Source organism: Eretmochelys imbricata, chromosome 3 (genome assembly GCF_965152235.1).
Source record: "Eretmochelys imbricata isolate rEreImb1 chromosome 3, rEreImb1.hap1, whole genome shotgun sequence".
Taxonomy (NCBI): Eukaryota; Metazoa; Chordata; order Testudines; family Cheloniidae; genus Eretmochelys; species Eretmochelys imbricata.
In genome coordinates, this window is record NC_135574.1 from 163,126 (window position 1) to 175,926 (window position 12,801).

At 45.9% G+C, this 12,801-nt stretch overlaps 1 protein-coding gene across 3 annotated transcripts in view; it reads right to left on the reverse strand.

The window, feature by feature from the left end:
• GPN1 (GPN-loop GTPase 1) overlaps window positions 1–12,801 on the reverse strand; it is a 127,517-nt gene that overhangs the window by 94,460 nt on the left and 20,256 nt on the right. For all 3 annotated transcript variants that reach the window (XM_077812222.1, XM_077812223.1, XM_077812224.1), the window contains exon 8: window positions 5,663–5,708. In XM_077812222.1, coding sequence (XP_077668348.1) covers window positions 5,663–5,708 — 46 coding nt within the window. The remainder of the gene's footprint in view (window positions 1–5,662; window positions 5,709–12,801) is intronic.

The window sequence follows — 12,801 nt, forward strand, 5'->3', positions numbered from 1 at the left end:
TTTTCCACATCCTCTGTCACTAGGTTGCCTCCCTCATTCAGTAAGGGGCCCACACTATCCTTGACTTTCTTCTTGTTGCTAACATACCTGAAGAAGCCCTTCTTGTTACTCTTAACGTCTCTTGCTAGCTACAACTCCAGGTGTGATTTGGGCTTTCTGATTTCACTCCTGCATGCCCGAGCAATATTTTTATACTCATCCCTGGTCATTTGTCCAATCTTCCACTTCTTGTAAGCTTCTTTTTTGTATTTAAGATCAGCAAGGATTTCACTGTTAAGCCAGGCTGGTCGCCTGCCATATTTACTATTCTTTCTACACATCGGGATGGTTTGTCCCTGTAACCTCAATAAGGATTCTTTCAAATACAGCCCGCTCTCCTGGACTCCTTTCCCCCTCATGTTATTCTCCCAGTGGATCTTGCCCATCAGTTCCCTGAGGGAGTCAAAGTCTGCTTTTCTGAAGTCCAGGGTATTCAGCTGCTTTCCTTTCTTCCTTGTGTCAGGATCCTGAACTTGACCATCTCATGGTCACTGCCTCCCAGGTTCCCATCCACTTTTTCTTCCCCTACTAATTCTTCCCGGTTTGTGAGCAGCAGGTCAAGAAGAGCTCTGCCCCTAGTTGGTTACTCCAGCACTTGCACCAGGAAATTGTCCCCTACACTTTCCAAAAACTTCCTGGATTGTCTGTGCACCGTTATATTGCTCTCCCAGCAGATATCAGGGTGATTGAAGTCTCCCATGAGAACCAGGGCCTGCGATCTAGTAACTTCTGCGAGTTGCCGGAAGAAAGCCTCGTCCACCTCATCCCCCTGGTCCGGTGGTCTATAGTAGACTCCCACCATGACATCACCCTTGTTGCTCACACTTCTAAACTTAATCCAGAGACTCTCAGGTTTTTCTGCAGTTTCATACTTGAGCTCTGAGAAGTCATACTGCTCTCTTACATACAGTGCAACTCCCTCACCGTTTCTGCCCTGTCTGTCCTTCCTGAACAGCTTATATCCATCCATGACAGTACTCCAGTCATGTGAGTTATCCCAAGTCTCTGTTATTCCAATCACATCATAATTTCTTGACTTTGCCAGGACTTCCAGTTCTCCCTGCTTGTTTCCCAGGCTTCGTGCATTTGTGTATAGGCACTTGAGATAACCCGCTGATCATCCCTCTTTCTCAGTATGAGGCAGGAGCCCTCCTCTCTCACTGGGAGCACTCAAGGAAGACACAGCCATTTGGGAGAAGCTAAATGAATTCTTTGCATTGGTCTTCACTGCAGAAGATGTGGAAGAGATCACAGCCCCAGAGTCATTCTTTTTAGTTGCCAAATCTGAGGAACTGTACCAGATTGAGGTGTCAAAAGAGGAGGTTTTGGTACAGATTGATACAAACAGTAACAAGTCACTAGGACCACATGGTATTCACCCAAATGTTTTGAAGGAATTCATACAAAATTGAAGAACTAGTACTGTGGTATGCAGCCTATCACTTAAATCAGCCTCTGTATCAGATGACTGGAGGGTAGCTAACGTAATGCTGATCTAAAAAAAAAAAAAAAGGTTCCAGAGGCAGTCCTGGCACTTCCAAGACAGTAAGCCTAACTTCAGTACCAGGCAAATTGATTGGAACTATAGAAAAGAACAGAATTAGCAGACACATAGATGGACATGATTGTTGGGGAAGAGTCAACAGGGCTTTTTTAAAGGGAAATCATGCCTCACCAGTCTATTAGAATTCTTTGAGGGTGTCAAGAAGCAAGTGGACAAGGGTAATTGAGCGGCTGTAGTATTCTTGGACTTTCAGAAAGCCTTTGACAAGGTTTCTCAACCACAGGCTTTTAAGCAAACAAACCAGTCATGGGATTAGAGGGAAGGTACTCTCGAATCAGTAACTGGTTAAAAGACAGGAAACAAAGGGTAGGAATAAGTGGCCAGTCTTCACAATGGAGAGAGGTAAATAGCAGGGTCCCCCAAAGATCTATTCTGGACGTGTGCTGTTCAACATATTCTCTCACAGCCTCCTCTCCCCACAGACCAAGGAGATCAATCCCCTCCCCTGTAGTGCAGGCAGGAGTGCATTTGATGCGGGAGCCAGCTACTGCCCAGCTGAGTGTACCATGTGAGCTTTCCACACTGAGAAATTTCAAAACTTCTTGGGGCTTTGAAAGGAAGGGGTGAATGCCTATGTAGCTGGATGCAGGGCAGTGGAGTTCGAAACAGTGAGCATTGTGGGATACCCCCTGGAGGCCAGTTACAGCGATGTAATAAATGCTGTGTCTACACTGATGCTTTGTTGATCTAACTTTGCTGAAACAAGCTCTATGCCTCTCGGCATGGTGGTTTTATTTTGTCAACAAAGCAGGAGAATATTGTTGGTGGGAGGTGCACTGTCGTGTGAACACCTCCACTGTTTTGTTGCGAAAAGCTGCCTTTTGATGACAAAACTGTGTAGTGTAAACAAGGCCTAACTCAGGTTATGTCTACACTGTACTTTTGTTGGTAAAGCTTTTGGAAAAAAATCACACCCCTGACAGACAAAAGTTTTACCGACGAAAAGCGCCAGTCGGACAGATACTCTCCTACTGACAAAGCTACCGCCTCTCATGGGGATGGTTTTATTTTGTCAGCAGGAGAGCACTCTCCTGCTGACAAAGAGCGGCTACGCTGCATACCTTACAGCAGCATTGCCATAGCAGCACAGCTGTGCTGCTGTAAGGTACACAGTATAGACATAGCCTCTGAGTGTCACTGTTAAATACAAGGTGGAACAGATTGTTCAGCATAAGTAGTTATCACATTTCCAGAGACCCTTCAAGGTAAAGTGACCCTTTAACACTCCTTCAGTCATAGGGAGAAAAGAAGGGGGAGAAGCAGCTGGGGGTGGGCAGCAATCACTCTATAGCTGACCCTCATCCTCAAAGGAAATCTGTACAATCTTATGCCTATACTAGAGAGCTCTCTCATTTAGCCGCTCTAAGCCGATGGGAGAGAGCTCTCTCCTGTTTGCTTAATTACTCCAGCCCCTGCGAGTGGCAGTAGCTAAGCTGGCAGGAGAAACTCTCTGGCCGACATAAGAGCCAGTGGGGACAGCACTAAGTTGGCATAAGTTATGTCACTCAGGGGGTGGCTAATTCACACCCCTGAGCGACATAACTTATGTCAACTTAAGCTGTAGTGTAGCCATAGTGCAATACTTTCAACAGACGAGCCTGGGAGCTTAAATTCATTACTTTGCTAGACATTAAAAATCATGGACTGAATAGACACACTGGATTTATGGCTTACTACAACAATCTGTAACCCATTAACAACCCCCACCCCCAGCTGCTGTCTGTCCCCCGACACCTTTCCTCCTTATGACTAGAGGGGTGTTAAAAGGGTCACTTCACACCACTGCATACACCTTAACTGAAATAGTCATTTTTCTGACTTTGTACACTAGACAGCACTCTGTGTGTAGACAGCTCCACTGCTCCACTGTAATTACCAGGTCAGGTTCTTATCCTGCTAAAGCAGACAGATACATTGTAAAATTAGGAAGATGTAAAATCAAACTGTCAGAGGAACATAGGCAGGCTTGGAGGGGGCATGCAAAGTGGTGGCCTCTAGAGCAGGGGTGAGTGTAGTGTGAGAACTCAGGACAGTGGGTCTTTGATCAGATGTCTATGAGAGAAGTGAGGCTGGCATTCAGGCAGGGGGTCGCCAAGGCAAGTGAGAGCGAGAGAAGGAAAAGTTCAGGAATGGGGTGATTCTGGGAAATCTATAGCATCTGAAATAACTATTACATTGGCAAAAGCGGCCTAGGCTTCAAAATGACAGCATCCTTTTAAGAGTATACATCAGTAAATAAAAAGGAATGGACACACATCCTTAGGCTGACTTGTGTCTGCCAAGCGTGCAGTTTAGTAGTGTCAATAATGGGCACCAACACGCTTTGCCAAAGGATGCCCATTACAGCACAGAGGACTCTTGCCTTAAGAAAAAGGAACTTAGGCAATAGAAAGGAATTTGTTTACAGGACTCCATTTGTGCTTTTTCTGTTGGGCAAGGAAACTCAGCCCATTATTGAGAAGTGGTGGGTTTGGAAAATTCTCCCTACCTTACTAGGGAAGGGCAAAACTATGGTACTGAACCACACCTCTGGTTGAAGGGTTAAGGTATCCAGTATAAGTGAAAGGTGGCAGAAATATGGTCTTCATCAGTGAAGATGGCATGTAAAATCAGTGTAAAAAGAAGACTTGAGTCAAAGGAAAGGTGCAGCAGCTGGAAACAGGGAGCCCCAACTAGAGTAGCCCTGAAACTTTCCGCACATGAGGAGAGAATAACTGAGGCCCTCATCCAGGCATTTGAGGCTAGTTCTCCGCCAGGTCCAGAGCAGCGAGGAGGAGCAGCAGGGGCAAAGATCTTCAGTCCCTCAGAAGCCCCAATGATGCTTTTTTTTATTTTTTAAAAGGCAAAGCTGACTGCTGGGAGATGGCAGCCCTTAAACCCTGGAAAGGGCACTGTGAGGGCAGAATTGGGGGTGGTCATTTGTGTGTGGGCACACACGAGTATGTTCATACACAAGAACAGCAACAGAAAGTTTTAAAAGGTATTTTTTAAAATGGCAGAACTTTTCAACTGAATCAAAAAAACCACGTTGTGCGCTAGCTACCTCTGAAGCTAAAGAGTCTTAGCTGTGTTACCCTGGCCCTGCCTTCCCCTTTCTCCCTCCTATTGCTTGTCAAACTTACCTGTTGTGTCTCATCTTATATTTAGATTCTAACCTCTGTGAGGCAAGGGTCATTTTTTAAATTTTAAGTGATTTAGGAACATAGGTCACTTTCAATTGGATTTGCGGTTCTAAGTCACATACATGCTTTTGAAAAACCTAGCATCCAGGCAGAACCCCACAAAATTAGGATCTCTCTAGACTGAGGTTTCACAGCAAAGTTTGACAGCTTGATATAAGAGAGGGAAACATAAGACGAAAAGGAAGAGTCTGGCAGTTTCTCCAATTTAGAGACAATTTCCTGTAGAACAAAGCTCTTCTCTATTCCACTCAGTCCTACTCTTCCATTTTGATACCAAACATGATGACACAACTAGCATTCTTCAAAAACATTTAATGGATTATCAAATTGAAATGCTACCTTCACTTTCCTAGATTTGATCACTCCTGTCAGTTACCTTACGGCTGAGCTTAACTGCCTTTACCTTTTCCACATCAAAAATAACCCTCCTATTCATAGATTTTAAGAACAGAATCAACCATTAGATTATCTAGTTTGACTTTCTATATAACACAGGTCACAGAGTTTCACCCAATTACCCTGTATTGAGGCCAAATTGCTTGTGTTGGCTAAAATAGATCTTCCAGAAATGCATCTAGTTTTGATTTACACACTCCAAGTGATAGAGATTCACCACATCCCTGCTTTCCAATGGTTAATTGCCCTCACTGTTAAAAATCTGTGCCTTATTTCTAATTAGAATTTATCTGGCTTTGACTTCTGGCCATTGGTTCTTATTATGCTGTTCGCCACTAAATTAGAGCCCTTTAGTAGCCAGTATTCCTCCATCCATCTCAGAGGCAATGATGTCCTTGCTGAGGAGAGGTGATGACACTATTATAAGAGAAGTCTAACAAGCATCTTGTTCGCTTGGACACTGACAATAGATTCTACTTACCTTGTTCATGGCCAAAATAAAAGGTAGTTTTGTTTTGTACAGAATACTGAAAGGAGAGAAGAGGAGCAGTCAGAAAAGTCACCTAGACTTCAATAAGACATAGATTAACATATTTCCACATTAAGCAGGAGGCAGATAGGCCTGCATATAAAAACCAAACCCCAAAACTGTGATTTTAGTAGGAAAGGACACTTTACTCTGACCAAATTAAAGTGTAATCTTTCACTCAGATCACCGAGGACCAAAATAGAAAAAGGAGGTTATAAGCATCTGTCAAGGTTCCTCCCCCACTCTGAACTCTAGGGTACAGATGTGGGGACCTGCATGAAAAACCTCCTAAGCTTATCTTTACCAGCTTAGGTCAAAACTTCCCCAAGGTACAAAGTATTCCACCCGTGGTCCTTGGAATGGCCGCTACCACCACCAAACTAATACTGGTTACTGGGGAAGAGCTGTTTGGACGCGTCTTTCCCCCCAAATACTTCCCAAAACCCTGCACCCCACTTCCTGGACAAGGTTTGGTAAAAAGCCTCACCAATTTGCCTAGGTGACTACAGACCCAGACCCTTGGATCTTAAGAACAATGAACAATCCTCCCAACACTTGCACCCCCCCTTTCCTGGGAAATGTTGGATAAAAAGCCTCACCAATTTGCATAGGTGACCACAGACCCAAACCCTTGGATCTGAGAACAATGAAAAAGCATTCAGTCTTTTACAAGAAGACTTTTAATAGAAAATAGAAGTAAATAGAAATGAAGAAATCCCCCCTGTAAAATCAGGATGGTAGATATCTTACAGGGTAATTAGATTAGAAAACATAGAGAACCCCTCTAGGCAAAACCTTAAGTTACAAAAAAGATACACAGACAGAAATAGTTATTCTATTCAGCACAATTCTTTTCTCAGCCATTTAAAGAAATCATAATCTAACACATACCTAGCTAGATTACTTACTAAAAGTTCTAAGACTCCATTCCTGGTCTATCCCTGGCCAAGCACAGCATACAGACAGACACAGACCCTTTGTTTCTCTCCCTCCTCCCAGCTTTTGAAAGTATCTTGTCCCCTCATTGGTCATTTTGGTCAGGTGCCAGCGAGGTTACCTTTAGCTTCTTAACCCTTTACAGGTGAGAGGAGCTTTCCCCTGGCCAGGAGGGATTTCAAAGGGGTTTACCCTTCCCTTTATATTTATGACACGCCCCCCAAATCTCAGCTAGGGTGAAACACTGGCTGGGATTTCTTCCTGGAGCTCTAGGAAAAACAGAGTTAATAAGACACATGCATCTCTAAATATACTACCAAGTACATAAAGACTAACAATATTTTCCACATCTCAAGGACGATTTTAACCAGTTGACTCTGGGAAACTTTCACGGGAGAGTGCATCAGCCACTTTGTTAGAAGCTCCTGAGATGTGTTGAATGTCGAAATCAAAATCTTGGAGAGCTAAACTCCACCGAAGAAGTTTTTTGTTAGTTTCCTTGACGGTGTGAAGCCACTTCAGTGCAGCATGGTCGGTTTGCAGGTGGAAACGCCGTCCCCAAACATATGGGCGTAGCTTTTCCAGAGCGTAGACAATGGCATAACATTCTTTTTCAGTGACTGACCAGTTGCTTTCCCTCTCAGACAGTTTTTTGCTGAGAAACACTACAGGGTGGAATTCTTGATCAGATCCTTTCTGCATTAAAACTGCTCCCACACCACGCTCGGATGCATCTGTGGTTACTAGGAACGGTTTGTCAAAGTCTGGGGCCCTTAGTACAGGGTCAGACATGAGTGTCGCTTTAAGCTTGTTAAAGGCCTTCTGACACTTTCCGGTCCACTGAACAGCATTTGGCTGTTTCTTTTTGGTTAGGTCTGTCAGTGGGGCAGCGATTTGGCTGTAGTGCGGTACAAATCGTCTGTAATAACCAGCCAAGCCTAAGAAGGATTGAACCTGTTTCTTTGACTTTGGGACAGGCCACTTTTGGATAGCATCCACTTTGGCCTGTAGGGGGCTGATAGTTCCTTGACCCACCTGGTGTCCAAGGTAAGTCACTCTGTTTAGGCCTATTTGACACTTCTTAGCCTTAACAGTTAGTCCTGCCTCCCTTATGCGCTCAAGGACTTTTTGTAGATGTTCCAGGTGGTCTGCCCAGGAATCCGAAAATATGGCCACATCATCAAGGTAGGCGACTGCATATTCTCCTAATCCCGCTAGGAGACCATCTACAAGTCTTTGGAAAGTGGCGGGTGCATTTCGCAGCCCGAAAGGGAGTACATTAAATTCATACAGCCCGAGATGTGTGATGAAGGCTGACCTTTCCTTGGCAGATTCATCTAGCGGTACCTGCCAGTACCCCTTTGTTAAGTCCAAGGTAGAGATGAACTGGGCCCGTCCCAGTTTCTCTAACAGTTCCTCTGTGCGTGGCATTGGATAGTTGTCTGGGCGAGTTACAGCATTTAGCTTACGGTAGTCCACGCAAAAACGTATTTCCCCATCTGGTTTGGGAACTAGAACCACTGGAGATGCCCATGCACTTTCAGAGGGGCGGATTACACCCATCTGTAACATATCCTGGATCTCCCGTTCTATAGCAGTTTTAGCTTGAGGAGACACCCGGTAAGGTTGGACCCTAATTGGGTGAGCATTACCTGTGTCAATGGAGTGGTATGCCCGTTCAGTCAGTCCTGGGGTGGCTGAGAACGTTGGCGCGTAGCTAGTGCACAGCTCCTGGATCTGCTGTCGCTGCATACGCCCAAGGGTCATGGAGAGGTTCACCTCTTCCACACCACCAGCACATTTCCCTTCGTAGTAGACACCTTCAGGCCACTCAGCATCATCTTCTCCCTGGGCTGTAAACTGACAAACCTTTAATTCTCTGGAATAAAAGGGCTTTAGAGAATTAATATGGTACACCTTAGGCTTTCGGTTGGAGGTGGGGAATGCTATGAGATAATTAACAGCTCCCAGGCGCTCCTGGACCGTGAATGGCCCTTCCCACGATGCTTCCATTTTATGGGCCTGGAGCGCCCTTAAGACCATGACCTGGTCTCCTACTTTGAAGGAACGCTCTCTGGCATGTTTATCATACCAGGCTTTTTGCTCTTTTTGAGCATCCTGTAAGTTTTCTTTAGCAAGGGCTAAAGAGGTTCGGAGGGTGTTTTGTAGGTTGGTTACAAAGTCCAGAATGTTAGTTCCTGGAGAAGGTGTAAATCCCTCCCATTGCTGCTTCACCAACTGCAATGGCCCCTTAACCTCACGGCCATATACAAGTTCAAATGGGGAAAACCCTAAACTGGGATGTGGTACAGCTCTGTAGGCAAAGAGCAACTGCTGCAACACTAGGTCCCAATCATTGGAGTGCTCATTTACGAATTTACGTATCATGGCCCCCAAAGTTCCATTAAACTTCTCCACCATGCCATTTGTTTGATGGTGGTAAGGAGTGGCAACCAAGTGATTTACCCCATGAGCTTCCCAAAGGTTTTTCATAGTTCCTGCCAGGAAATTAGTCCCTGCATCTGTGAGGATGTCGGAGGGCCAACCTACCCTGGCAAAAATGTCTGCTAGTGCCTGGCATACACTTTTAGCCCTGGTGTTGCTTAGAGCTACTGCTTCCGGCCATCGGGTGGCAAAATCCATGAAAGTCAGTATGTACTGCTTTCCTCTGGCTGTCTTTTTCGGAAAAGGACCCAGAATATCCACAGCTACTCGCTGAAATGGAACTTCAATGATGGGGAGTGGTTGTAGAGGGGCTTTGACCTGGTCTTGGGGTTTTCCCACTCTTTGGCACACCTCACAAGACTGGACATAGGTAGAAACATCCTTGCCCATTCCCTCCCAGTGGAATGACCCCCCCAAACGGTCTTTGGTCCTGTTCACCCCAGCATGGCCACTAGGGTGATCGTGGGCTAAGCTCAAGAGCTTGGCCCGGTATTTAGTTGGAACTACCAACTGTCTCTGAGGATGCCAGTCTTCCTGGTGTCCACCAGAAAGAGTTTCCTTGTATAAAAGTCCTCTTTCTACAACAAACCTGGATCGATTAGAAGAGCTGAGAGGCGGTGGGTTGCTCCGTGCCGCTGTCCAAGCTCTCTGGAGGCTTTCATCTGCTTCCTGTTCGGTCTGGAACTGTTCCCTTGATGCTGGAGACATCAGTCCCTCATTGGATTGTGGACCTAGGCTTGGTCCCTCTGGAAGCAATATAGGGGATGGAGCTGTTTCTGTTGACTGTGAACCGCTCTCCGCTGGTGCACTATGTTGGGATTCAGGCTCCGGCTGAGCCTCTTGTGTAGGGTTATCGGCTGCTGCCAGTTCAGGTTCAGTGGGGCCCTCTGGTGTTGAGGTTGCAAGTACTGGATTCAGTGCTGACACAGGGTCTGGTGTTGGTTGTTCGGCTGGTTCCGGTTCTGGGACTGGTTCCGTCTGGGTCTCTGGGACTGGATCCACTACTGCTGTTGCAGACATTGGCCTAAGGTCCAGGTCCATCACCTCTGACTGGGTCCTGATAGCAGTTTCCGGAACAGAGCTAGGCCTCACGGCTTGTTTAGCCTGGCTGCGGGTGACCGTTCCCACCCTCTTGGCCTGCTTCACATGATTGGCCAAGTCTTCCCCCAACAGCATGGGGATGGGATAATCATCATAGACTGCAAAAGTCCACATTCCTGACCAGCCCTTGTACTGGACAGGCAACTTGGCTGTAGGCAAATTGAAAGAGTTGGACTTGAAGGGTTGAATCGTCACTTGGATCTCTGGGTTGATTAAATTGGGGTCCACTAAGGAAGCATGGATAGCTGACACTTGTGCTCCGGTGTCCCTCCACGCGGTGACCTTCTTCCCGCCCACACTCACAGTTTCCCTCCGCTCTAAGGGTATCTGGGAAGTATCTGGGCCTGTGGACCTCTGGTGTGATTCCGGTGCAATGAACTGTAATCTGTTGGGGTTCTTGGGGCAGTTGGCCTTTACATGCCCCAGCTCGTTACATTTAAAACATCGTCCAGCTGACGGGTCACTGGGGCGAGGAGGGTTGCTGGAGAACGGGGTGGCAGGACGATAAGGGGTCTGGAGGGTTCTTTGGGAGGTAGGTGGGGCCTTGGGCGGCCCCCGGTAATAGGGTGTGGTCTGGGGTGGTCCCTTCTGGTCTCCGCTCCAACTGCGACCAGTTTTCTTCTTCTCTGCCACCTCCACCCATCTGGCTCCAATCTCTCCTGCCTCGATTACAGTTTTGGGTTTCCCATCTAGGATGTATCTTTCTATTTCCTCAGGAACACCCTCTAAGAACTGTTCCATTTGCATTAGGAAGGGCAAATTTACTGGAGATTCAACACTTGCTCCTGATATCCAGGCATCCCAATGTTTCACAATGTGGTAGGCATGTCGGGTAAATGACATGTCTGGTTTCCACCTTAGGGCTCTGAACCTCCGACGAGACTGCTCGGGTGTTATCCCCATTCTGACTCTCGCCTTGGATTTAAACAGTTCATACTTGTTCATGTGTTCTTTAGGCATTTCAGCTGCCACCTCAGCTAAGGGTCCACTGAGCTGCGGCCTCAGCTCTACCATGTACTGGTCAGTAGAGAGGTTGTATCCAAGGCAGGCCCTTTCGAAGTTTTCTAGGAAGGCCTCAGTATCATCGCCTGCCTTGTAGGTGGGGAACTTTCTGGGATGGGAAGTGGTACTTGGAGAAGGATTACTAGGGTTTGTTGGGATATTCTGCTGAGCCTTTATCTTCTCCATCTCCTCCACATACTTCCTCTCTTTTTCCTTCTCCTCCAGTTCTTTGTCCCTCGCTTCCATAGCTCTCCTGTGAGCAGCCGCTTGGTGTTGTTCTGCCTCCCTTTCTTGTTCCTTCTTCAGCCGCATGAGTTCTATCTGTCTTTCATGTTCCCTTTGTCTTTCCTCAGCCTGAAATTTGGCTAATTCCAGCTGTAGTCGAGCTGAGGATTTGGTCATTCTAACCTCTCTGTTTTTAACTAACTTTACACCCGAGGTTTAGAAATAAACAAACAAAACTTGGCTGTAAAATTTTGCTGTGCTGGAATAGAATACCTATTCTCTGATAGTGATTGTCAGCCTACAGAAAAAGACAATTCCCTTGTCTCTGTTCTGGGCCCAACTTAAAGCAAAAAACCTCCAAACTACTTGGAAACCTGCTTACCCAGCCCAAAGAAAAAGCAAATGGGTAGAACACAAACCCCCTATTTACTTTTAGGAAGAAAAGAAAAAAAAAAACCTCTGGGTTGGAAGACTGTGAATTTCCCTGCAGGAGTTAAGTACCCTGCCTCCAGGCAAAGAAAACCTGCAATTCACAAGATAATCCCCTTTTGTCTCTGCTTGGCCACAAAGCAGGGAAAACCCAAGATGCTTTCAGTTTCAAAGCTGCTTCAAAGCCACAGGAAAAAAAAATTCCTTTTTAAAATCTGTATTTCTAGTTCAAAAAATCTCAACTGGATCTCAAAATGATTTCAGGTTAATCCCACCACTATGCCACCATGTCAAGGTTCCTCCCCCACTCTGAACTCTAGGGTACAGATGTGGGGACCTGCATGAAAAACCTCCTAAGCTTATCTTTACCAGCTTAGGTCAAAACTTCCCCAAGGTACAAAGTATTCCACCCGTGGTCCTTGGAATGGCCGCTACCACCACCAAACTAATACTGGTTACTGGGGAAGAGCTGTTTGGACGCGTCTTTCCCCCCAAATACTTCCCAAAACCCTGCACCCCACTTCCTGGACAAGGTTTGGTAAAAAGCCTCACCAATTTGCCTAGGTGACTACAGACCCAGACCCTTGGATCTTAAGAACAATGAACAATCCTCCCAACACTTGCACCCCCCCTTTCCTGGGAAATGTTGGATAAAAAGCCTCACCAATTTGCATAGGTGACCACAGACCCAAACCCTTGGATCTGAGAACAATGAAAAAGCATTCAGTCTTTTACAAGAAGACTTTTAATAGAAAATAGAAGTAAATAGAAATGAAGAAATCCCCCCTGTAAAATCAGGATGGTAGATATCTTACAGGGTAATTAGATTAGAAAACATAGAGAACCCCTCTAGGCAAAACCTTAAGTTACAAAAAAGATACACAGACAGAAATAGTTATTCTATTCAGCACAATTCTTTTCTCAGCCAATTAAAGAAATCATAATCTAACACA